This window comes from Bathycoccus prasinos, assembly GCF_002220235.1.
Source record: "Bathycoccus prasinos genomic : Chromosome_7".
In the NCBI taxonomy this organism is placed as follows: Eukaryota; Viridiplantae; Chlorophyta; class Mamiellophyceae; order Mamiellales; family Bathycoccaceae; genus Bathycoccus; species Bathycoccus prasinos.
Window position 1 is genome coordinate 83,945 of NC_024002.1, and position 26,094 is coordinate 110,038.

At 46.4% G+C, this 26,094-nt stretch overlaps 7 protein-coding genes across 7 annotated transcripts; 4 read left to right on the forward strand and 3 right to left on the reverse strand.

Annotated features, from left to right (window-relative positions):
* Positions 1 to 298: 298 nt before the first annotated feature.
* Bathy07g00470 (60S ribosomal protein L12) lies at positions 299 to 799 on the forward strand (the record flags this gene model as incomplete). Its single annotated transcript, XM_007512263.1, has 1 exon — positions 299 to 799. The coding sequence occupies one exon, from the start codon at positions 299 to 301 to the stop codon at positions 797 to 799; it is 501 nt and encodes a 166-aa protein (XP_007512325.1).
* Positions 800 to 1,183: 384 nt separating this feature from the next.
* Bathy07g00480 (chaperone protein DnaJ) lies at positions 1,184 to 3,760 on the reverse strand (the record flags this gene model as incomplete). Its single annotated transcript, XM_007512039.1, has 1 exon — positions 1,184 to 3,760. One exon carries the CDS (start codon positions 3,758 to 3,760, stop codon positions 1,184 to 1,186), a length of 2,577 nt encoding a protein of 858 aa, XP_007512101.1.
* Positions 3,761 to 4,682: 922 nt separating this feature from the next.
* Positions 4,683 to 17,843, forward strand: Bathy07g00490 (predicted protein; the record flags this gene model as incomplete). The annotated part of the gene is made up of 1 exon (XM_007511829.1): positions 4,683 to 17,843. One exon carries the CDS (start codon positions 4,683 to 4,685, stop codon positions 17,841 to 17,843), a length of 13,161 nt encoding a protein of 4,386 aa, XP_007511891.1.
* A 104-nt stretch (positions 17,844 to 17,947) lies between these two features.
* Bathy07g00500 (tRNA modification GTPase TrmE) lies at positions 17,948 to 20,371 on the reverse strand (the record flags this gene model as incomplete). The annotated part of the gene is made up of 1 exon (XM_007512030.1): positions 17,948 to 20,371. The coding sequence occupies one exon, from the start codon at positions 20,369 to 20,371 to the stop codon at positions 17,948 to 17,950; it is 2,424 nt and encodes an 807-aa protein (XP_007512092.1).
* Positions 20,372 to 20,655: 284 nt separating this feature from the next.
* Bathy07g00510 (predicted protein) lies at positions 20,656 to 21,948 on the forward strand (the record flags this gene model as incomplete). Its single annotated transcript, XM_007511849.1, has 1 exon — positions 20,656 to 21,948. One exon carries the CDS (start codon positions 20,656 to 20,658, stop codon positions 21,946 to 21,948), a length of 1,293 nt encoding a protein of 430 aa, XP_007511911.1.
* Positions 21,949 to 22,033: 85 nt separating this feature from the next.
* Positions 22,034 to 23,605, forward strand: Bathy07g00520 (unknown protein; the record flags this gene model as incomplete). Its single annotated transcript, XM_007511968.1, has 1 exon — positions 22,034 to 23,605. One exon carries the CDS (start codon positions 22,034 to 22,036, stop codon positions 23,603 to 23,605), a length of 1,572 nt encoding a protein of 523 aa, XP_007512030.1.
* Positions 23,606 to 23,675: 70 nt separating this feature from the next.
* On the reverse strand, positions 23,676 to 25,862 carry Bathy07g00530 (unknown protein; the record flags this gene model as incomplete). The annotated part of the gene is made up of 1 exon (XM_007512274.1): positions 23,676 to 25,862. The coding sequence occupies one exon, from the start codon at positions 25,860 to 25,862 to the stop codon at positions 23,676 to 23,678; it is 2,187 nt and encodes a 728-aa protein (XP_007512336.1).
* Positions 25,863 to 26,094: the final 232 nt, after the last annotated feature.

A 26,094-nucleotide genomic window follows, 5' to 3' on the forward strand; every position in this document is an offset into this window, starting at 1 on the left:
TTTATTAGGACTTTGGGTGCGCGTAAAAAACGTGGTTGGTGTTTTGGTGGCAGACGCGAACGCGTGGATGCAGATTTTGAACTTTAAATGCGTTCGACGAGTTCGTTTACCTGCGAAAGAAGGTTTAAACTGTTCTTCTTCGCGGTTGGCGGTGATGATGCTCGCGCGTGATTTTTTCTCATCGCGTGCGTGTGACAAAGACCTCTCTCTGACGACGCTCCTCCTTTCCTCTCTTCTCTTTCATTCTTATACAAAACAACAAGCAGAGCGAAAACAAACACATACATACACATAAATTATGCCGCCAAAATTCGATCCAAACGCCGTCATCGAAGTCTTTCTTCGTGCCACCGGTGGTGAAGTCGGTGCAGCCTCTTCGTTGGCGCCGAAAATCGGTCCTTTGGGTCTCTCCCCGAAGAAAGTCGGGGAAGATATCGCCAAGGAAACTGGCAAAGACTGGAAAGGTTTGCGCGTTACGGTGAAACTCTCCGTCGCAAACAGACAAGCGAAAGTATCCGTAGTTCCGACCGCGTCTGCGTTAGTCATCAGAGCGTTGAAGGAACCGTTCCGTGATCGTAAGAAGGAGAAGGATGTGCCGCACGACGGTAACGTGGCGTTGGATGAAATCATTGAAATTGCGAGACAGATGCGACCGAAATCGAGAGCAAAGACTTTGTCTGGCACGGTGAAAGAGATTTTAGGTACGGCGAAGAGCGTTGGTTGCACGGTTGAGGGTGAAGATCCGCAAGATGTGCAACAATCCATCGATGATGGAGACATTGTCATTCCGGAAAAGTAAGAAAAACGACAGCTATGAACGTGAAAGTTTTTTCGATAAGGTCGGCTAAATTCTCTGGAGGCTACTTCTGTACGAAAGAGAGTCCACCCTAAAATGTTCCTTATTATTAGACGCGTCTATATCTATGTCGTTTGAACTATATACTTTTCTGTCTTTGATGATTAGAGAGAAATAGATTAAACATTTAGAAATGCATCAATAATAATAGAATTTTGCCTTAGCTGTTGAGATTTGTGAATGAACAAATACACTTAAATGAACAACAACTTCTTTTTATTAAAATCTTTTGGTCGTGACTGCTTAATTAACTCTTCTTTTATTCTTCTTCTTCTTCTTCTTCTTCTTCTTCTTCTTCTTCTTCTTCTTCTCCTTCCTTCTCCTCTTCTAGTTTTCCGCGACGACTTCCTCTTTCTTCGCTTCTTCTTCTTTTCCTAAATCCTTCGCCTTTTCCTTTTTCTCCGGCGACGCAGCTGACGCCGCCATCGTCGGACGCTCTTGCTTCGGGCGCTCCTCTTTCTGCTGTTGCTTTGGAACGTACGCTTCTAACTTCTCGTTATCACTTTCCTCCGTTCCTGTTTCATCGGAAGGATAGTTCGGGTCGTGATGTCCGTCGTTGTCGTCGTCGTCGTCGCTTTCTTCGTCGCCTTCCGAATCTATCTCGTCCTCGCTTGCGACGATTCCTTCTTCTTTTTTAGCGCCTCGCTCCTTCTTCGGGGAATCTCCTTTACCAGCGGTCGTCGAATCTGATGCCGCTGCTGCCGTTTTCGCCGCTTCCGAAGCTGTAGCTGCTGCCTCTGCCGGAGGTAACGCCGCCCCTTTACTCTTGCTCGCAGCGGCTCCCTTCCTCTTCTTGTTGCTCGACGTCGAATCTCTCTCCTTTTCCGACTCGGGAGTTCGTTTACTCACTTTAAACTTCGCGTTTTGTTTCTTATCGACACCTATCCAGTAGTCTGAAACTAACGCAAACGTGACGGAATACAGCGCTGCCGGTGGAGCCATAAATTTGACGGCAATTTTTGCCGGCTCGTCTCCCGTTTCCGCCGCCAATTTCTCAGCCTTTGTCAATTTCTTCATCGCCAAAGTTAAGTTTGCTAACGGATCACAGACGAGTAAATACCACGACTCTGGTTTCTTTGTGCCTCGACCGAACGGAACGGGCGGCAAATCAGCTTCGCCTAAAGGTCCCCCTCCGCGCGAAATTTGTACCGAAGCTCGCGCAGTGACGATATCGTCTTCCAAAATGAGCGGTTGTTTTTGTTGTTGCTGTTTTTGTTGTTGTTGTTTCATTCCACCGGCAATCACTCCGTCGTTTCCAGCTTGGTCAACCGCGGTCGACGACGACGAAGGAGACTCGCCTTCCACGAAAATCTCGCACTCAAACTTGACCACTTTTGGGATAATGTTCATGATCGTCTCCACGTCCGCTCTTTTGTTTTCGTCAAATTCTGCAAACTTTTCCAAAGCCGCCGATCGTTCCTCTTTCGGCATCTCCCTCAGTTCTGCCAACGATTTCGCTTTCTTACGGATCTTCGCGCACTCCTTCTCGGTAAAATGCGGCAGCTGCAACAAACCTGCCGCGCCGCCGTCCTCGCTGTTTGCGATCGATCCTACCCTCCCCGAGGACGCGGTGGAACCGCTGCTCGTAGACTTCTTCAACGTAATCGGCACCGCTTGCGTGAACAACTGCGAATACTCCAACACCATCTGCGTTGGTTTCACCGCGGTGAATCCTGCTCTTGGGTTCCCGCTCGTTTGCAACAACATTTGCAAAATTTGATCGATGAATCTCGGCACATTTCTAACCACGAAATCGAAATCCTTCATCAACTCCTTCGGAACCTCCTCGCCTCGTCGCAACAAGTGCATCAACTGCAGCGCGTGCGTCCTCACCACGCTCGGGTTCCTTCTCACAAACTTTTGTGCCAGCTCTCCACCTCCAATTTCGTTCCTGCACTGTTTCAAAACCTCGCTCAAACTCTCGTTCAACTTCTCTCCTTTATACTCCATCTCCACGAACTCTTGCGCGACTGAAACCAACTCAGGCACTCCCGTCAATTTCATCATTGGTTTCAACATCTGCCCAAAATTACTCTGCGTTTGCCTCAAAACTTTCTTCCCGTCCACGCCGGTGTGCGCGTACTTATCGCCCTTCATCAAGATCCTCACAATAACAATCAACGGCAACAAAATCGTCACCAAAACCATCCCGAGTAACACAAACGGCGCCAATCCTTCGAATCGCCCTCTCCCGAACAATTCCTCCGGTAACGCCACGCCCAATTTCGTCGACTGTCTCCCGTCTGGATGTCCGTACTTCTCAAAGTTTTCTCTCGCGATATCGTTCGTCAACGTCTTATACGCCGGCGCCACCGATTCCGTAAAAAACTTAATCGCCTCTGGATCTGAGTTTTTGTCAGGGTGGTACTTCAAACTCATCTTCCTGTACGCTCTTTTGATATCCGACGGCGTCGCCCCGATCGAGAGCTCTAAAATATCGTACGGATCAAACCTCTTCTCCTCGGTTTGCATGGATTTCGCCCAAAATAAGAGCAGGAAGAAAAGAATCCATCCGAGAACGATCGCTAAATTCCACCCGCTGAAAAACATCTGTCTTTTCATCGACTGTCGCGATTGGTGGACCGATTGTTCGAACGATTTCGCCCACAAAGAGTCTTTGGCTTTGATTTGAATGTCTTGAGAAATGTTGTCGTTCTTTTTTTCCATCGTGTTTGTCTTCGTCTTTATCGTCGTCTCTTTTCCTCCTCCTCCTCCTCCTTTCGTTTTTGTGTCTTCCTCCTCTCCGGCGATGAGGCTGAAAAGTCCAAATCGACGGCCGATTCTGTACAACGTGATTGGAAAGAGGAAACAGGAAAGAATGGCGACGAGGAAAATAGGAAACAGCGCGGCCACGGTTTCGGATGGCGTCTCCTCCGAAGAAGAAGAGGAGGAGGAGTCTGCCATCTTCTCTTTCTGGAAAAGTTACTAAAAAAACGTTTTGTCGTTATATTATTAGTCTGTTGTTGTTCGTGTTCTTCTTACTCTCGTATATTCTCGCGACACTACCACGCAATGAAATGGCGATTAGAAGAGAGACTGAGAAAAAATTGAAAAAACTCGAATAAAAAAAGTTCTTCGTCATAACTTTTTTCTCGCGTGCCACGTGAAAGACGACGACGACGACGACAACAACATACCATATAACACCAAAACAACAACAACTGTGGAGATACATAAAACGTCCTCGATTGCTCTCGATCATCGCGCGTATTCGCGAAAAAAGATACCACAGGTAAGAAGAAGAAGAAGAAGAGAGAAAGAACACCGAGCGTCTCTCCTTCCTTTTCTTTTTTGTTTCTCTCCGCGTTCTCTCTCTCTCTCTCTTTGTTCATCATCGTCGCGTTCGAAATTCTTCTTCGTCTCTCTCGGGTGTTCTTCTGTCCTCCATTTGCAAAATTCTCTCGTCGCGCTTTTCCTTGGTGCCGAGATGGCGTTCGCGCGACGAAGTGTGCGCATAAACGCGTTCAGAAACAGTCTCGATCGTTTTACTCGGTTATGTGTGATTTTGATGCTTTCGCGCGAGTGAGATTGGTTGTGTTCCATTTCACCGAGAGAGAGAGAGACATTTTGGAGAGAAAGGGTGTTGGAAAGGGTGTTGGAGTAACACTTCCCAAATTTTATCGAATCGCTACGAACCGCTTCGCTTCAAACACACATCTTCGATCGTCTCGTGCGTGAGGATTCTTTTGAATCGTATTTTCTGGCTGACAGTGACTGACCGGCGTTAAACGTACCTCTCTTTCCACGCACGCAACGAACGATGTGATAAACATGGCACAGATTTTAAAAAGAGCACGCAAACACGAAAAAAGACGCGACGACGAAAATGAAGAATTACTCGTTTTCGTCTCGGACTTCATCGCGGGCTATGGCCGCGAGGTTGGTGAACCCGGCGGCGGTTCTCCTCTTCTCAATCTTCTTCGCGCTTTTAGCGACGAATTTTTTCGTTTTGCCGGCGAAGGCGCTTAAAACTTCGTCGAAAACGAAGAGGATGATAGGAGTAAAATCTCGATCGGAAGAAGAGTTTCCTACTCCCTACTCTTCTTTAACCGATAGTACTGAAAATCTTCCTCATGGATTGATGCTCACATCGAATGCTGCCGAAGAAGATACAGCTTTATCGAATACTTCGGCTACATACGAAACGGAGACAAGAAACGTTTTGAAGCAAGATTCTACCTTTGAAAAGGACATAAGCATGGCTGGAGAAGAGAAAAAAAGCGCTTCTTCGTCGGCGCTTTTGGGCCATTCAAAGGGCGCAATTCATCATCACCAACACGGCGAGGATGAAGGCAACAGCGACAACGATGATGAAGATGATTCTTCTACTTCGTCTACTTCTGATTTCTACGAATCCCTTGCTCTCGACGACGATGCCGTCGACTTTGTCGACTACAATACGTACGGCGCCAAAAATGGTGACGATACCGACAAAGTTCTCGAGGCGATGTTGGAAAAGAAAGATGACATCTCTCTCTCTTCAGATGGTAATGCGGTCACTTCCGGAGCGCCGGCGAAGAATGTTTTGAAGCAAGATTCTACCTTTGAAAAGGACATAAGCATGGCTGGAGAAGAGAAAAAAAGCGCTTCTTCGTCGGCGCTTTTGGGCCATTCAAAGGGCGCAATTCATCATCACCAACACGGCGAGGATGAAGGCAACAGCGACAACGATGATGAAGATGATTCTTCTACTTCGTCTACTTCTGATTTCTACGAATCCCTTGCTCTCGACGACGATGCCGTCGACTTTGTCGACTACAATACGTACGGCGCCAAAAATGGTGACGATACCGACAAAGTTCTCGAGGCGATGTTGGAAAAGAAAGATGACATCTCTCTCTCTTCAGATGGTAATGCGGTCACTTCCGGAGCGCCGGCGAAGAATGTTTTGAAGCAAGATTCTACCTTTGAAAAGGATATAAGCATGGCTGGAGAAGAGAAAAAAAGCGCTTCTTCGTCGGCGCTTTTGGGCCATTCAAAGGGCGCAATTCATCATCACCAACACGGCGAGGATGAAGGCAACAGCGACAACGATGATGAAGATGATTCTTCTACTTCGTCTACTTCTGATTTCTACGAATCCCTTGCTCTCGACGACGATGCCGTCGACTTTGTCGACTACAATACGTACGGCGCCAAAAATGGTGATAATACTGCCGCAACAAACGAACAAATGATATCGGAATATACCTCTTCGAAAGCGGCGTTGACAACAACATCTTTGAAACCCCTTTTAGGTGCTCCGTTCGAATTACCGTCGGCTGGATCAAGCTTTAACTCTGTTCCTTATCCAAGAACCCCATCCTTGTATCACGGTTGGAACGGATACGGACACCATTATGGTTATTACCCGACTGTATGGGTCAACGACGGCGTTTGTGTCGTTGAAGGTTTGCTATCAGGACACCATTGGGGACACATTGGTAACTTGCCTGGTGACTGCCGCCCGTCCGGTCGAGAGATTTTTAATATGAACAATCACCAATACACGAGTCGCGTGGATGTCTTGTCTAACGGCGATATTCATTGGATTACGGGCGGTCATTCTCATGGGTGGCTATCTCTTTCCGGGATGACCTTCGTGACCAACGCCGGGCCGAAAACTGGATTACCGTTCAATAACGGCTACAAAAACTATGGACATTCGTATGAAGGGCCGTATTACTCCAAAATCAACAACGAGTGCATTTTAGGAGGCTTGATTGGAGGCGGCAACGGGAAAAATCACGTGGGCACTTTACCAGCGGGCTGTCGTCCAAGACAAGGTTTGCTTTTCAACGTGAACAACCATCAGTGCACCATGCGCTTACATGTTGCGACCGACGGTAGAATACATAGAGATACGGGTCGTTGCCATGCCTGGACCTCATTGGCTGGCGTTACTTTCCCGGCGAGCGAGGCGACAAAAACTACCTTGCAACTCTCAAACGGTTGGAAAGGCTATGGTGGATACTGGGGGACGCCTTACTACTCTTTGATCAAAGGCGAATGTATCGTTCAAGGTTTGATCAGCGGAAACAAGTGGGGATATATCGCCACGTTACCGGAAATATGCAGACCAATGAAGCGTTTGATTTTTAACTTGAACAACCATCAATACACGAGTCGCGTGGATGTACTTCCAAACGGACAAATACATTGGATAAGCGGCGGTGCTCATCACGGGTGGTTGTCACTCACGGGTATTAGGTTTGAAGCGTTGCCGCCATTGCCGCCCGTAGTTTCTATTAAGATTACTCCGGGACAGGTAACGAGTAAAGAATTTAATTTTGATATACGAGTCTCCCATGCTGTGTGTTCTACTTCTTCGTGCTTTGAGTCGTCCGTTCAAAAAGATGCAAATGTGGCAATGGGTTTGAACTGCAAAGCTTTTATACAACCAGTGGGCGACAATAAGTGCAATTACGGAAATGCTAAAGCGCACATGCCATGCAAAAAGTGGGATAATTTCTTTGACGGTACGAAAGCTTCGGACGTGCAAACGTATTTGAGCCTCACGGACAAAGACGATCAGCTGGCTACAGGAAAGTATGAGATTCTTTACAACTGCTACTACGGAGAGCAATCTCAAACGAAGTTCAAAAGTTTGCATACGTTTACAGTCATGTCTGGTTGTTCTGACTGGTTACCAACTTCGTTCCGAGGCTTATCAATCGTTGAATTATTTTTACAATCTGCCCCGGCTTTTTTGGATGTCAAACCTCCAGAATGCGACCAGATTGATCGGGTGAAGGAATCAATCTTTCGAGAATTCGATACTTTCCCGCTCGATGGTAAGCTGTCTGCGGCCGAGATAAGAGATGCTTTCTTTAAACACGACGTTGACGCCACTTATTTGGATCGTCTCATCGAAGAAGACTATTTTGAAGCTCGCAACGGTGGTATCATGATGAGTGATGTTATTTCTTCTCGAGCGTTGCCATTGGCTTGCACGGGCACAACGTTGACGGATGCGTCCGATGTTTTCTTTACGAAATCAACATACCCTACCATGCAAGCCAACGAAGCAGAGTGTGAATCGAGCAAAGAAGGCGTAACTTTAGAGTGGGATTTCAAACGCGTTCCGAGTACTAATGATCTTCAGTGTTTGTACACCGACGGTCAACTGTTACGCGCATTTAAGACTGACTCAAAAAAGAAGTCCGTTCAAGCATTTAAAGATGAGCGTCCTACAGCAGGTGTCGGTGAAGATGCCGTGAAATTGGTCACGCAACTGCCTTTTGATGTTGACTTGAAGAACAGTGTCGATAATTCCGGCGCGTCAACTTTGTCAAATGTTAACCACGGTTACATCACCTCTTCTGGCTGCGTGACTGCAACCGAAGATGGTGGGAAATGTTTCAAAAGAACCTCCCATTCCACTGCTTTTGTTTTGAACGACCAAAAAGCAATGTCGAAGTCATCAATAATGACATGGGTAAGACTATCGCAACGTACCGGTGGTGATCAGTATCTCTGGTTTGCCATGGGTTACGACTCTAAAGATTATCAAAAGTCCTTTGGTATCGATGCTTCTGGCCACGCATTTGCGCAGTTGAACGCAAAAGTAAAGGTCACGGGATCTAAAGTGTTGGAAGTTGATGAGTGGTACCACGTCGCTATGAACTTAAACAAGCAAACTGGATTGTCTATTTACGTCGATGGGACTCTCGATAAATCTTTGGAATCCATCGATAACATTCAAATGGACTTTCCGTTCGTGGCATCCAGCGTGAAAATATTGGACGCTTTGGGAACATTCGATGACTTTCGAATCTATTCCGGTTTGCTTTCGAAGCTGCACATTTCTTCCGTATACCAATGCGGGAGACGCACATCGTGCGCGCAGTTGGCTCGAGCTACTCCACAATCGAGACGGGTGTACTGCATCGTTCCAAGCTACAACACGGAAAAAATGAGCAGTGGTTTCACGCCCCCTTGCGTTGCTGGTTTATACTATAACGGAGCAGCTATTGATTTGCAGTTGTCACCGACGCAAAAGGGTGTCTTATTTTCATTCAGAGACACTGCTTTAGATGAGTTATCGTATGAGATACTGCGACGACCAAATGATGCCATTACTGGTCCTCTGGGCAATTACAAAGCTGTGGTGATGATTGACTCTGCGTTGGATTATTGCGCGACGACGTTTTCTTCGCTCACCTTCTTCGACGATGAAGCTATCAAGTTACCGGGTAAGACCTGGGAATATGCAATAAAAACGAAATTTAAGGGTGTCACCAAGATTTCAGATCCAAGATCATTCGTTACTCCTTTTTACGCAATGTTCGAGGGTAAAGTAGTCGCCGGTAAATCAGGCGTGCCAGTTCCGAACGTTCGTGTCTGTACTCGTTTACTCAGAGGATCTCAAAGTAGCTCGTCTTTGATTGACCGCGATGCATCCGATATTAACTTGGCTGCATACATGAATGCGTGGCACTCAGAACAAGAGGATCCAAACAAAAGGTCTTCTGCGTACAAAGTGACCGATCAAGACATATCTTCATATTCTGAGTTGGAAGGTGGCGAGTGGTTTAACGTCACTCTGTCCTTATTTTCAAAAATAGATCGAGTGAATGTCTGTTCTGTGGAAGAGAAAGTTGAGCTCGATGTCCGCGTCTTAGATTATTCGGATCCTAAAGATGAAGGAGACTTGGGTGCACCCTGCATACTCGAAGAAAATTATGCCGACGGCTATCCAATTTTGTTCAACATTGGTTCTTCAATCTGCAGAACTTACGATTGCAGAGGTACCAAAGTAGACTCATACCTTGGTAAAGTTGTCACGGTGAAATCTGTTTCGAGCTCGTCTCAGAAATATCACGTCTCAGAAATCCAGGTCATGGGAGTTGATGTCGATTGCCCTTACACTTCATTTTCCGATGAGGATGGCAATTATGAAATTGATGTGTTAGACTTGAGTGGTCAAACCATGCGAAAAGCATACATCGGTACCGTGGCATTTAAAACTGATGTTTTCGATGAAATTGATACGTTGATGGTAAATGCCACCGGAAACAAAAACCCAGAGTCATTTCTAATTGCTTTATCCCTCGATGAAGATCTTTTGAAGAAGAACTGGGAAACATATGGAAATGTAATGTCAGACGCGGATGCTCTTTGCTATCGAAGTAAATACTCCGATATAAAAAAGGCATACGGTGACGATCTTGAAAAAATCAAATCGCATTATGACAAACACGGTAGTTGGGAAGGGAGGAGTTACCATGGTTGCAACCCGACAGCGGAACTAGGAAGCGCGATAGTGCCTAGAATGGGCGCAGACTACGAAATTGAGTGGAAAACAGGCATTAGCTTTAACTCTGTTCCTTATCCAAGAACCCCATCCTTGTATCACGGTTGGAACGGATACGGACACCATTATGGTTATTACCCGACTGTATGGGTCAACGACGGCGTTTGTGTCGTTGAAGGTTTGCTATCAGGACACCATTGGGGACACATTGGTAACTTGCCTGGTGACTGCCGCCCGTCCGGTCGAGAGATTTTTAATATGAACAATCACCAATACACGAGTCGCGTGGATGTCTTGTCTAACGGCGATATTCATTGGATTACGGGCGGTCATTCTCATGGGTGGCTATCTCTTTCCGGGATGACCTTCGTGACCAACGCCGGGCCGAAAACTGGATTACCGTTCAATAACGGCTACAAAAACTATGGACATTCGTATGAAGGGCCGTATTACTCCAAAATCAACAACGAGTGCATTTTAGGAGGCTTGATTGGAGGCGGCAACGGGAAAAATCACGTGGGCACTTTACCAGCGGGCTGTCGTCCAAGACAAGGTTTGCTTTTCAACGTGAACAACCATCAGTGCACCATGCGCTTACATGTTGCGACCGACGGTAGAATACATAGAGATACGGGTCGTTGCCATGCCTGGACCTCATTGGCTGGCGTTACTTTCCCGGCGAGCGAGGCGACAAAAACTACCTTGCAACTCTCAAACGGTTGGAAAGGCTATGGTGGATACTGGGGGACGCCTTACTACTCTTTGATCAAAGGCGAATGTATCGTTCAAGGTTTGATCAGCGGAAACAAGTGGGGATGGATCGCCACGTTACCGGACGCGTGTCGCCCTCATTATCGTTTGATTTTTAACTTGAACAACCATCAATACACGAGTCGCGTGGATGTACTTCCAAACGGACAAATACATTGGATTGCGGGCGGTAATCATCACGGGTGGCTATCTTTGACTGGAATCAAATTCGTCGCCGTTCCGAAAAATGTTGTTCCACTGTCGTGGTATTGGCAGCCTTACGGTTGGTCTTATGGTCAAATAACGTACACGGTGCAGGATAACGTGTGCGAAGTCCAAGGCTTGCTGCGAGGCAACATATGGAACTATCTAGCCACGTTACCCAGTGACTGCCGCCCGTCCGGTCGAGAGATTTTTAATATGAACAATCACCAATACACGAGTCGCGTGGATGTCTTGTCTAACGGCCAAATTCATTGGGTTACGGGCGGTCATTCTCACGGGTGGCTATCTTTGACTGGAATCGTCTTCGTGACCAACGCCGGGCCGAAAACTGGATTACCGTTCAATAACGGCTACAAAAACTATGGACATTCGTATGAAGGGCCGTATTACTCCAAAATCAACAACGAGTGCATTTTAGGAGGCTTGATTGGAGGCGGCAACGGGAAAAATCACGTGGGCACTTTACCAGCGGGCTGTCGTCCAAGACAAGGTTTGCTTTTCAACGTGAACAACCATCAGTGCACCATGCGCTTACATGTTGCGACCGACGGTAGAATACATAGAGATACGGGCCATTGCCATGCCTGGACCTCATTGGCTGGCGTTACTTTCCCGGCGAGCGAGGCGACAAAAACTACCTTGCAACTCTCAAACGGTTGGAAAGGCTATGGTGGATACTGGGGGACGCCTTACTACTCTTTGATCAAAGGCGAATGTATCGTTCAAGGTTTGATCAGCGGAAACAAGTGGGGATATATCGCCACGTTACCGGAAATATGCAGACCAATGAAGCGTTTGATTTTTAACTTGAACAACCATCAATACACGAGTCGCGTGGATGTACTTCCAAACGGACAAATACATTGGATTGCGGGCGGTGCTCATCACGGGTGGTTGTCGCTCACGGGTATTAGGTTTGAAGCGTTGCCCAATCCACCTCCTCCTCCTTCTCCTCCACCTCCTCCTCCGTCACCACCTCCACCTTCTCCGCCTCCACCTTCTCCTCCGCCACCACCTTCTCCGCCTCCGCCTTCTCCTCCGCCACCGTCGCCCCCTCCCTCGCCTCCTCCATCTCCGCCGCCATCTCCGCCCCCATCTCCACCCCCATCTCCACCTCCACCGACGCATGCATTTGTCGACGTAAATGATGATAATGTCGTAGATAAGACTGAATTTATATCTTACTGTAAAAACAGGACGAGGTATATCGACGCACACGTTGTGCTTCAAGAGAAGTTTTGGAAAATTCTAGACAGAGATGAGACGGGAACCCTGAATAAAATTGAGTTCACGAACGCAGTGACTGCTTTAGACAAAGGGATTATTTATGGCGTGCCTTGGCTGGTTTATCCAGCCGTTGGCACGAAGCACTTAACGCAATTCTCGGCAAAGTATAAGGACGTGTCTAAAATTAATGCAGTCTTTTCTGTCTTACCTATTGACAAACCAGCGTTGCCTTTTTCCGAGGAAAGATGGCAAAAGTGGTCCGATAAGTTTGAATCGTCTTACACAGATTTTACGATGGGTACTCCATTGAAATCTGAAATTTCCAAAAACTCTCTTTTGGCGAGCATGGGCGTTGATGCTCTTCCGGAAACGAAGCTTTACGCGGTCCCTTTGGCTACTTACCCCACTTCAAAGAATATGAAATTGACTAAACATATCGATAAAGCAGATCGCGTTGCTTTCTCTCACGCCGTCCACGGTATCACCAAAGAAATGTTTGACCCGGATGAAGTGGAAGTGCATGCGATCCAAAGATTACCGGATGTAGTTCACGTTTTTGGCGACAATAGTGAAAAAGTTTTACCCATAAAACATCTTGGGGCGGCTGGCGAAGATATCGAGGATAATACAGCTGTTCTCGTCACGGGGATGGTACGATTTCCAGCATCGCGAACACAAGATTTCGTCTGCGGCCTTCAATTTGCAACGATTAGTGCTTACGAGGGAAAGAAATGCGATGCAGAGGAGATCGCAAGGAAAGAGTGTTCTCCGAAAGGGTACAAATATGATGTTGAAGCAACGAACTATACCGCAGACGATTTGGGGAGATTTGATTTAAGCATAACACCCGGGGAAACTTGGGCTTTTATTGCGTCCTACGACGGTCACGATTTATGTTTCGGGGGAAACGATTTAGATGACTTTCCTTGCTCAGTGCAAAATGAGACTTCTGTTAAGTTATACGAAACAATCTTCACTAAAAACATATACTATGAGTTGGAAAACATCGTAGGTGGTGAGTTTGTGGTCTATTTTGACGTCACAGAACGGCCGGTAGATGTTGGATTGTACGCCGGCGCGTGCGGGACTCCATATACGGAATACTCGTTATTGATAACGCCTGCGAACGGGTGCGGGGCACCAGTTGAAGTTTTCGATAAAGATATTGTTGGATCTACAGGCTCGCGCTTTGCAAAAGATCAGTGGCCTTTAGTAGATCCAAAAAATGAATCATCGAACGTACGCCTTTGGCCGTATGCGGCCATGGATTACTACATTCAACTTGCTCAAGCTCCTGATGTATCCGCTTTAACTGAATCAAAAATCATCGCTGAATACAACGGCGCTTCATGCACGCCGCCGGGATCTAATATCATGCAGTTCTTCCGCGATAGAAATGTTCTCGTACAAACCATGTTATTATTAAAACGTACTTCCGCAGAAGTGAGGTACGTCTATCACGGCTGGTTTTGCGCAGAACCAACGTTTGGTGATATACCGGAGAAAGCTTTGCAAACTCCATTCACTGCGATCCGATCGGACGAGACGTGTCTTGGAACGGACTTGTCTAAGCACGACTTAACGCAAAAACATTTAATTGGATCTTCTAATTTGCAATACTCCAAGGTATCGCCGCAACTATCCACTATGAAGTATGTATCGATGAAAGTAATCGAAGCGCATTATACCGGGCCGAATACCATCACGTATTGTTCAAACTTCCAGTCCATCATTAACGATGTACCGACAAAGTTAGGAGTTCAAGTTCAGATTCAACAAGATGTCAGCCCACAAGCGATGAATCCTTGTCATTCATCTAGCGAACCGTCAGACGAGTGCGTCTTTACCGCTGTAAACGCCTCCTCGAGCTTGGTTCAATTTGCTACCGTCGGGACAGGAAAGGATCCAAACTCTCTCGAAATTTCATCGAAAGGCGCTGTTCCAAATCTTGTCTCGCCGTACCGACGCAAATTTCTGGCGCGCATTGAACGTAACGATGGATGGGCCGTTACAAACTTGGCGGTAGAGCGCGAATTTGTCACGGTCGCGAGTAAAATACGTGGTGGAGGATCTGATCCAAGCGCTAGGTTTCAGTCTGACACGAAATTTTATGCGACGGCGCCTATTCGCGGACTGGTGTACACCGTCGTTCACGACCCTCCTGGTGGTCATTCATTCGCTAGTATCATGCAAGGAACTCATATCGATTTAGAGCTTGGCCTTGAAACGACGAGGGGTACCGGTATTGATTTCGCCGCGGACTGGGCTTTAGGAGCCGAGCTTGGCTTCAGTGTTGAAGTTCCCGGATTATCCGCTGGGTCATCGTACGCCAACGTACTTCTTGAATTCGATGATGAAGCTCCGGAGGGCTCAAAGGGGACGTTGGGTTTCAGCGTTGGCCAATCGGGAGGAACTGAATTTTCCGGCCCAGATGTAAGTGTCTCTGCAACGACCGATAATGGATGGGACTTCCATTTTACTTTAGACAGAACAATCAGTTCATCGGAAGAGGAGGGATTACCCGGTCGCGTTGGCGACACAATCTTAGGCGGTGGATTTGAAATAGTCTACTTGAGAGTTGACACTGTTGACATCCGAGACAGCTGTTTAAAAGTAATCGAAGAAGTGCAGTGGCTTCCGAGAAAACCTACATCGTACGTCGTTTCCATTTTTCACGTGGAGTACAAACTAATTCCAGAAATCGACGGATTAATTGCCACCGCGAGTGATAAAGACGCGATAATGACCGACGGCGAGTTTGGTAGTAAATCCAACGAAGAGATTAAATCAATCTGGAAGCACCGTTTGAAACAATCCTTGGAGGATTGGAAGAAAACAATTGAATGGTCGTCACCGGATTTCAACCCAGAAGGCTTTTTAGCTCTTAAAACTCCAGAACAAAAGACAAAGATGGGTGAAATTGAAGCAGCATTCGATAAATCCGCCGTTCCTTTCAGTTCCGATAGCTCTGTCTTTGGCAGATTAATGAAGCCGAATATTGATGATGCGTATGGAGCGTATACTGGCGATAAAGATCGATCGGATTACACGGCTGAACAGGATTGGAGGGACTTGAATGCCGTCTGGAAATCAATCCCCCAAAAAGGAGCCACGGCATCTCTGAGCTCCTTGAAACAAAGTAGTCTTGATATGGATGAAATTATTGAAGGCGAAGGCAGCGATCCTGACCAAGGCAACACCGGCAGATGGTTCCCAGATAAAGGTTCCGGGTTAGAAAGCTGGCAACTGAAGGGTGATGAAGTTGGTAAAAATGTATTTACTTCTGTTGAGAATGATAGCGATGCAGTGCCTGATAGCCTCTTCTCTCGAGGTATGTCAGATGGCGCTGAAGCGGATGTGCGCGCGCGCGGTGATATGGCTCTTGACGATTCATTCTTCGAAAAAGATACAGTTGCGCAGTATATCGATGCTTCTATGTACGGATCAAAGGCGCCTTTCAGCTTCAGTGGAGGGAACACCCACGATCCGAAAATGAACCCATCGTCAAAAGGTCCGGAGCAATCAATCTATTTGACGTTCTCCGGAGGCGGGCACGTGCTTGAGTTTCACTCTGATTTATCTTCTAATATCGACGGCTTTAGTTATTCGTGGGCCATTGAAGCTGAGGGCGGTTTTGGAGGCAGCCGGTCAGGCGAATACTCCGTTTCCATCGTAGATGGAGAAGATAACACGGGCTGGGGAAAAGGAAAATCAATCGCTCTCGAACATGCCGTGGCGTGGTCAAAGTATGGAGATTTGGAAGTCTCGTACACACTTGGTGATGGTGATCCGTATGACAAATTCGTGGTTCAGGTTTTGAGCGACAAGCGTTTTGGGACACCAATCTTCCGAACAATCGGGGGCGCGTCAAAATGCCCGGGCGAACCAAACACCATGTGGAGAGAATCTGGCCTAATTATTGAAACCGAGTGGAGCGCTGGCGCAAATAATAAGTTTATCCCCCCTGGTCAAAGGGCTTTGTTTGATCTTATGATTACCAACGAATCGCCTTATAGGGAAGGGCACATCTATGGGTTGTTGCTCACCTCGGGAAGTAAATATGCGGGCGATTTTGGCGGGAACATGATGGACTTATCATTCTCAATCAATGGGGCGGACAGTCTTGCTCCTTTCCATAGCTTAGTTCCTTTACACGACGTACCTTCGGTTGACTCCAACGGAGATTTGAAGTATACGCGTTTATCCTTGAATGTCATGAAAGGACAATTTGCTCATAAGTATTCTTCTATCGGAGTGCAGTTGGTATCTGAATGTGAATGGCAAATGTCGAGAGACTGGTTGTACAGATCGCCCATCTCTTCAACAGCGTTTTTAGGCGATTTTAAATGGGAACGCGAGTGCCCAAAAGTTAATTGGGATCTGACCACGTACAATACCTTCTTGAACGCGGTGCTTTCGAAACAAACTTCGCCGTATGTGAATATGACGCTGATGAATCCGGATCCAATGAATTTGTGGTCTGCCGATGAGATTGAAGGCAACACAAAACATACAAACCATTTGGTTCATCCAAGTGTTGAATTCGTTCGCGTGCAGTGGAGAAAACTGGGGGTCGGCGAGTGGATAAATGCGTGGGACATGATCGGTAATGATTCGGATATCTGGAAACGCGACGTGAAAGATGCTGACGCGCAGTGTAATTCGGCGCGCGGCGAAGGATGCACTTTCAAATGGAATCTTCAGCGTCAGTACTTTATGAACGGTTTGAAAGACGGATCTTACGAAGTCAGAGCTAAAGTCTTCTGCTCCGGGTACGACTCGTTTGCAACTGCAGATGTAAAAGGCTCTGTCACGGAAGAAAACTTGAACATCATCGTTGATGTGAAGAAACCCGAAGCCATTGATATGCGCATGCTCCACAATCGTTTCACGATTGATTACTCCGAGCCAATTGTTTGTCCTCAGCTTCAAGCTGATCACATGACATATGCGATTAGGCGCGTCAAGACATGCGATGGAACGAAGATAACTTCAGGTGGTGAAGTGGACAAAAATGACGTATATTTTCATTACAATTTTGCGTGTCTGGACAGAAATTCTCTCATGATTTCTTTTCCGTACGATGCGGAGCACGGTACTTACGAAATCACCGTAAATGCAGATAAGCTCGGAAGTAAAATAATCGACGCGGGGAATAATCCTGTCGCGAAAGAGACGTTCTCGACGACGTATGGATGTGGGGAAACGATAGAAGGAACACAAGCTTCTAAAGCGCCCACCACCAGCGCTCGAAGCGAGCTTGGATCGCCGAGGACGGTGTCGTCGTCGTCGGGAGTCCAAGCGGGAAAAGAAAATCCATACTTTGCGAAGGGAGGCGATTCTTCCACCGTATTCTACTTGAAAGTGTATGGTTTAGCTGCTACGGTCATCGCGCTGTACGCTCTCTTCTCATCTAATGAACGCCGCAGCTTGTTTTACGGAAGTCCCTTCTCTCTCTTTCGAAACAAAGATGAAAGTTCATATTTAGTGTCAAAGAGCGAAGTATTAGAGAGAGAAAACGTGCAACAACGCTACGGGAGTGTGCTTTAGTCGAAGTTTCATGTGTTCATCTCGTCGCTGTGGTGAGTAGACGCGTATTTGTAAAAAAATATTTTTTTGAAAACCACGTGTGGAAGATAAAGATAAAAAATGCGCTACTTCCCAATGCAAAACTCGGAAAACAAAACATCGAGAACGTTTTCTGTCACATCCAACCGACCAACTACGCGAGAGCAATTGTCCAACGCCTCCCGTAAATCCTCGGCGACGAGTTCAGTTCTCACATGACCCAGAGAATGGTTCAAAGAGCATTTACTTCCTTCATCTTCTGTTGTTTTTTTGACGTTATCATCGCTAGTGGTTTCCTTATTTAGCTCGGAGAGACACGCGCCAAGGGAATTGGATATTGCGCGAGCGTGCGCACGATGACGAGATCGGGCAATGGCAGCCGTAGCGCCGTCGCTGGCTTGAGATGAAGATGACGATGCTGTTATTGTACACTCTTGGACGGCATTAGAGACAGCTTTCGTTAATGCTTCTAGTCCCTGTCCGGTTCGTAAACTGAGACGAAGAAGGGAACGATCATACCTTGAATATACTTCTTCTTCTTCTTCTTCTTCTTCTTCTTCTTCTTCCAAAACATACAACGCGTCGCATTTATTCACGACTGAGATTATTTTAATACCATCCGCACGTTTAATGTTCATATTCGCAAAATCGATTCTCTTAGGATTTGTGGCGTCGATCATTTCGATGATGATATCCGCCATTTTTGCTACATTTTTACCTCTTTCGATGCCTTCTCTTTCAATTTCATCGATTAAATCTTTCGTGTCGTCCGAAAGCTTACCGACTCTTCTTTCGTACTCGTCGTCGAAAAGTGATTCGTCCTCGTCTCCGGCGTCGTAGCATTCTTCCATTATTTCCGACGTTGATGAAGTTTTTCCCGCTATTGGCAAAAATCGATGCCCGGCGGTATCAAAAATAACTACTTTTCTCCCATCTAACTCTAAACTCACCTCGACGACGTCTCTTGTTGTTCCTGGAACTTTCGAAACGATAGCCACGTTTCTTTTCGCAAAGTAGTTCAACAACGTCGATTTCCCCGCATTCGTGGCACCCACTATACACACGCGAACACCGGTCCGAACTAACTCTCTCGCCTCGGCGTCTTTTAACGCCGCGTCAATTTCACCTTTCACGCGGCAAATCGCTGGTAATACGTCTCGGTGAATCAAAGACGATTCGAGCTTTGGATCTTCGCCAGGGAAATCTAAAACCGCTTCGCACACGGCTAAAGCCTTCGTCAACACGTTCGTCCACTCGTCTACTTTCCTCGACAACGACGAAGCAGTCGGAGCACGACGATAGCTAACATCCCCGTCAGCGCTACCGAGTTCTATTTCACTCACAGCCAACGCTCGTTGTGCTTCTGTTTCCGACTCTATCAAATCTGCCAAAGATTCCGCTTGAACTAAATTCATCTTCTTGTTCAGAAATGCGCGTTTGCTGAACTCTCCAGGTTCTGCCGGTCTCAAGTTTCGAAAAGACAACAACGTGGGACTATTTTTTCCATCATCCTTTTCGTCGACAGCGCTCATCGTCGCCAATACCTCCAATACCTTTTTGCACACGGCTATGGAACCATGCATGTGCAACTCGCACACATCTTCTCCCGTGAACGAGCGCGGCGCTTCGAAGAACACGATTAATCCTTCATCGATAACCCCGATGGTATTTTTCTCTTTCCTTCTCGCCACAGCTGGCGCTTGATTTTCTCTTCTTCTTCCTTGACCTTTACCACCTTCCACTTTGTCGAATTCATCGTCGTCGTCTTCTAGTTCTAACTCGTCCATTTCCTCTAATTCTCTCTCTCTTGTTTCAAAAACAAACTGAGCGCGTCGCAGTACCCCCGGTCTCGCCATTTCCCTCCTCTTCTTCCTCCTCTTTCTCGTCGAAGAAATATATTCGTCCACATCTTCCAACCTTCCCCTTTTTTCTTTGAGAAGTCCAGTTAACGTCAGTCTCTCCCCAACTTCCCAGCTCTTCGGGCCGGATATTCGCAAAACGGCCACGCCACCTCTTCCCGGCGGCGTAGATATCGCGTATATCGTCGACCCTTCTTCTTTCTCTTCTTCTTCTTCTTCTTCTTCTTCTTCTTCTTTTACTTCTACTTTTACTTTCAAAGCGCTGCTACACTTCGTCGCAAAAGTACTAAAAGAAGCAGTTTTTCTCGTCGTCGTTTTCGTCGTCAAAAGACGCGGTTTTGATGGGAACGCTGTCTTCTTTGCCTCTGCGCTTTCTTCTTTCTGAGAATTTAAGAATACACGATGTGTTTTGCGTTGTTGTTTTGAGGAGAGAAGATGATGAAGCGAACGATGATGATGATGATGATGATGATGATGATGATGATGATGATGATGATGATGATGATGATGATGATGACGACGACGAGGAGGAGTACTTTCGAGAATACTCCGTCGAAGAAAAAGGAAAAGACTTTCAAACGAGAAGGAAGACGACGACGACACATCAAAAGCACACGGTTCAGCGCTTCTCCGCAAAATCCGCATCTTCATCGTCATCTCAAATCATATCATCTTTTTTACTCATAGCTAAATGTACTCTAGGGGATTTGATGAGTGTCGTTAAAATACGTAGCCCAAATTAGATTTTAGGGCATTCTTAGGCACAGCTTTTAGGGTTTGAAAAAAATCAAGAACAAAACACAGAACACATCTCATCTTTCTTTCTTTCTTTCTCTCGAAAGCGTCTCTCATCACAGTTTTGCGCGCGTTGTTGTTGCCCGCGTTTTAAATAATAATAATAAGAAGAAGAAGAAGAAGAAGAAGAAGAAAGGAGTATGGCGGCGGCGAAGAAGAAGAAGAAGATGAAGAAGATGAAGCAAAAATGGGCGGCGATGGAGGAGGAAATGATGATGTCCTCCTCTCCATCGAAGGCGGCGGCGTCGATGGAGAGGAAGAAGAGAGACGAGGAACTGTTCGTGGTAGATACTGCGACAATCACGCACAAAACGTCTGCTAATGCTTCCGCGGGAGGGGGTGCTTTGTTTTTAACGAAAAAACAACGAGCTCGGATGAAAACGTTACGGGTGGATTCGATATTGAGAAGGGAAAAAGTGGAAAAGTCGTATCCGAAACCGACGAAACATCGAACGGTTGACGGAAACGTGGCGGTCATGAAGAAGAAGGAAAAAGAGGAGGAAGAGGGAAAGAAAACCGAAAGAACACTCGAACGCGCAGACGAACAAAACGGTCTGAGCTTGTGGGAAAAGCACTTCCCGAGGGCCACGGGAATCGCCCGACAGGCGATGAAAATTTTGCGACCGACGGTGGATCGAAAGCACGCGAAACCGGTACAAGTGGACGAGGCCGGATGTTCGTACAATCCACCAGAAGATTTGCGAAACGAAGTCATCATGAAAGCGGCGGCGAAGGAAATCGCAAAGGACTATAAAGAGCAATTGAATCCGGTGCGACCGCCGTTGTTAGGGCAGAAAGCGGACGCGATGCGGATAAAAGAGTTGTATTACGAAACTGGGTTTGGGGATGAGGACGACGAGGACGAGGACGAGGACGACGAAGGAAAAGTAAACGCGAAGAAGAACAAAAGTGCAGCGAATACCTCGGAAAAGCTCAACAAAGCCGCGCGAAATAAACGCGCCCGACATCAACAGTTACAAAAAGAAATCGAAGAGAGAAAGCAATTGAAGAAACAACGACGGGATTTAAGCGAATTGAAATCAATAACGAAAGATATCGCGGAAAAAGAAAAACGCGACGAAATGAAACGGCACAGGCTTCACTTAACGCGAAAAGAGCGCGAGGAAACGCAACCTCGGCGGTTAGGAAAGCACAAATACGAGGAAGATTTACCGGAGGTGTTGTTTACAGAACAAGTCAATGGAAATTTACGAACGCTGCACGGTGCGCACACGTTATTAAAAGATCGTTTGAAGTCCTATCAGAGAAGAGAATTGATCGAGCCAAGGAAAAGACAGATTAAGAAGAAATCAAAGATGTTGATGAAGTACGAACCAGGCGCGAGAGGCGCGAGAGAGAGCGAGAATCAAAAAGAAATCGATGCTCTGAACGCGCAGATCAAGGAGAAAAAAAAAATGTCTTCTTCCGTTTAGTTTACTTTTTAGTTGTAACGCTCGTTTTTCAAGAAAAAAAAAAAAGTTCCTTCTCTTTCACAAAATACGCGCACGATCGATAGATATGCGGCGGCGGCGGCGTTATAGAATCGAAATCCTTGCACATCGAGAAGATCGAATCTTTGCTCCGCAACGCGATGATGATCTGCAACCGCCCGTCGATATCCCGTTCGCGCCGATCGATAAATATCCCGCGATATCGAATTTACAAACGTGTTGGTCATTTTTTTTCACCTCTTCTTCTTCTTCTTCTTCGAGATCTTTGCCTTCGAGTTGCCTGCTGAAGCAGGCACTGAGCGAGACCTTGAGGTATTTCCCGCTGTCCATGAAAGTGGTGGATTGGCCTGCAATGCCAAGCCTTTCAGGTAGAGAACAATGCGGCGTGTATTGGAAAGAGGTGGACGTGTTATACCATCAGGAGGAAAAGGAGGAAAAGGAGGAGGAGGAGGAGAAAAAGAGAATAATGGAAAGAGTTGAAAGAAAGACGAAACCTTTGAAAATTCCTCGAAGAACGTGCATGGCGGTACAGAAAACGAACGTTCGTTCATTTACTAAGAATAACGAAGAGAAATGGGAAGTTCTGACTTTCTTTGTGAAGCACTACGCGTGCGACGGGGACTCGATGAAGACGTTTCTTTCTTTCTTTTGTCGCATCATCCAAGAGCAAGAAGAGCAACGACAACGACTACAACAAAGAGAATACTTACTTTCTAAGCGACGTTTGAGTGAGATTCACCTGCCAACGAGTAAGCGTTTGGAATACTTTAAACTCTCAAAGAGAGAAGAAATGAAAGTTAAAGAGTACGGCGAGTTTATCGCGTATCCTGAACTCGTCGAACACGGGTGCGTAAAAGTAAAACCGTCTCGAGCGCTTCGCGGTATTTTGGTCGGTGGTCTAAAATTTATCTTTTCGAAAACCACTAGGATTCAAATTAAATTGAGCGAAACCTTCATTCGCAACATGAAAACGAGAACTGCGCAGTTGGCTCCAGTTGAAGATTACGTCGTCGAGGATGATTACGTGAGCTCGAACGACATCGCCACCGCGTTTTGTTGGAAGCTTCTTTCTTTAGTGAACGAGAGGAAGGAGAAGAAGAAGAAGAGCACGAAGAAGAAACCATCTTACGCCAATATTGCAATAAACTATAGAAATTACGGTGTTCTGCCGAGAAACTATTTCGGCAACGCTTCGTTTGCGCATATTATTGCTGTCGATGATGTGTACGCATCTGTTGAAAAACGAGCGAGAGAAATCAGGAGATCCTTGCAGAAATATCGCGAAGGAGACTCGCGCGTGATTGATTCGCGAACAAGAGTCAGACTCGCGCTCGGATCTTTGGATAATATATCGTTTCGCGAACATTTAATTTCATTGCATTCCATGTTGAATTCGCTCGATTTAAGCGCGACGAATTGGATGACGTTCGATTTTTACAATTTGGAGTTAGGGCGCGGCGTGAAAGCGACACAATTTGATGGATACGTAACGCCGCGCGTACCGAATTCGTGCGCCATCCTTCCTACTCGGGCCGGTGATGGATGTACGCTCATGGTGGAAATGAAAAAGAACAAAGTTAAAAAAGCAGTTGAGATTGTTCGAAGGATGTTTACACTCGACGATGCTGATAATAGCTGATGATGATAAATTAAGAAAAAGAAAAAGTGAGTAACAGCGTTCTGGCACCTCTCTCTCTTTATCGAAATGTCTACGCGCAGATGCCATTCCGCGTTCTCAATTCGTTCATCTTGGCCTCGATGCGTTCCTCGACTCGTTTGCGAGCGTATAATTTCGCCTCAATTTTAATTTTTGCAAACTCACGCAACTCCCGCGCCTCTCTTCTTGCCAAGAACCCTCTCGAATGCGCTTGCAAAAGAATAGCCGCGCGTACTCTCTTTTCATTTTCAGCCTCTCTTTTCTCGAGTGCAGCCAGTAACAATCGCGCTTTGCGATCGTTTGCTACCTGTTCTCTCGTTTTTACACCTCGGTAATAACTTTGGATGTGTGTAGCTGCGTGGTCCCGCGCTTTACAAGCTTTAAATTCGCCGTAAACTTTTCGTTGCTGCATACCTTTGAAAGATTTTTGAATAGTTATCGCGCTCTGCCGTTCGACGCGCTCTCGCTCTCGCTTAGCTTCAAGCGCGACGCGCTCTTCTTCTTTTCGTCGAACTTCTTCACGAAGTTCCGCGATGGTTACTCGAGCTTTACTTCCTCGAAATCTCGATTGAATCTTAATTGCCGCTTCCGTTTCTTTTTCTATTCGCTTGACTTCTTCCTTCATTTCTCGGACGACGCCGCTACGCGCTTTGTTTCCTCGAAAACTCGATTGAATCGTCGTCGCCGCGCGTTTTTGGTTCAAAAAGGCTTTGCGCTCGTTCGATCCTTTCCAGTGTTTCTGCACCGCCGTGGCAGCTTCGTTTCGAATTTTGACGAATCTCACCGAACGAGGCGATGAGGCTAATCTTGACGAGCCATCGCTCGAAGTAGTAATATTACGCTCTTCTTTTCTTTCCTCTTCTTCTTTTTCTTTCACTGAATTGTCGTCGTCATCAACTTCGGCGACAATTTGGTCGATTTCGTTGAGCAGCTCATCACTATCGCTACTACTATTACTGCTACTATTGGTCTCATTACTTTTATCATTGATGTTCGCGCCAGTGGACGATACCTCGGCGGCGGCGGCTTCCGCGATAGTTTCAATTTCATCGAGTAAATCTTCCTCTTTTCCGGGTCGTACCTCTGCTTTCTCCATCGTTTCTTTCTCGTCGTCGCTATTATTCTCTTTATCGCTGTTGCCGCTTTCGCTACTTTTCGTCGTCGCCGTCGCAGTAATGCTTTGCACCCACGTTCCGATTTTATTCAATCCGGACGTATCGATAGACTTTAACAAACTCGTCGGACTGGAAAAAAGCGACGAAGATGTCGTCGTCGTCCTTGTCTCCTCTTTTGATTCGCTATCCGGCGTTCTCGGTTCATCGCCGTCATCTTTTTCTTCTCGTTTGTTCTCGTCGCTCTTTTCTTCTTCTTCTTCTTCTTCTTGTTGTAGTCGTTCCTCCTCCTCTTCTCTTCTTTTCTCCTCCATCAACTCCTTATCGATGTTTGTCAACGCCGAACCCAAACTGTCCGATATTTTTCTAATCTTTTTCTTATTCTTCGTACTCTTATCGTTGCTACTTATGCTACCGCTTTCGGTCGCCGCGTGATAATCGTCGAGAAACTCTTTATACTCCTCTCTCAACGCGTGCATTCGCATCGAACTTGCCATCGCGAGTTCCACCCTATACGCTCGCAATTCTCGACATTCTTTGTAAAACTTCACGCGATCTTTCGCGTTCAAGTTACCCACGATGATACCGTGCTCGTTTTTAAGGAACAAGGACAAAGCGCGGTTACCGCCGGCGCTCAGCGTGGCCAGTTCGAGCTCCGTTAAAATCGGTTCTCGTTCTTCGCTCAAAGCGTTCTCGTCGTTTTCAACACCACCATCGACGTCTTCGTCGTCGTCTGAATCGTCTTCCAACGCGGACGACGAAGCGGACATCATCATCGGGGAGAACAGCGGCGAAAACTCCTCTTTAACCTGATGGTTAAAAAAAATGCACTTCAGGTACTTCCCGCTTTCTATTTTCAACTGCCCATCCGTTTTGTGTTCCTCCGCGCACGCTCGACACAACAGCGTCCCAAACTTACAGTGCAAATACACGCCCAATTTCTTCTTACAATCGAAACAGAATTTGTTCTCCTCGTCGTTCTCGCTCATCGAAGAAGAAGACAAAGAAGGGGTTTCGGCGTTTGAACAGGAGTTTTGGGAATACACGGACTCGTGTATCGTTTGGAGGATGAAGCAGTTTCGTGGTCCCATGTGCTTTTTTTCCATCATCATCATCATCATCATCATTTCTCTCGGTAAAGGTGTCGTCTCTGATGGTTTTCTATAATTCCTCTTCTTCTATTCTTCTTCTCTTCTTCGTATCACGACTCAACGACAACTAAGAAAGAGAGCGCAAAAGAAGAGCGTGTTTCGTCAATACTACTGCTAAATGCGTTTTGCATTAACGCGTAGTAGTAAAAGTGTTGAAAATACGAAATGTCCTTTTTTTTTAAAGCCTCTTCTTCTTAAAAAGGGTGTT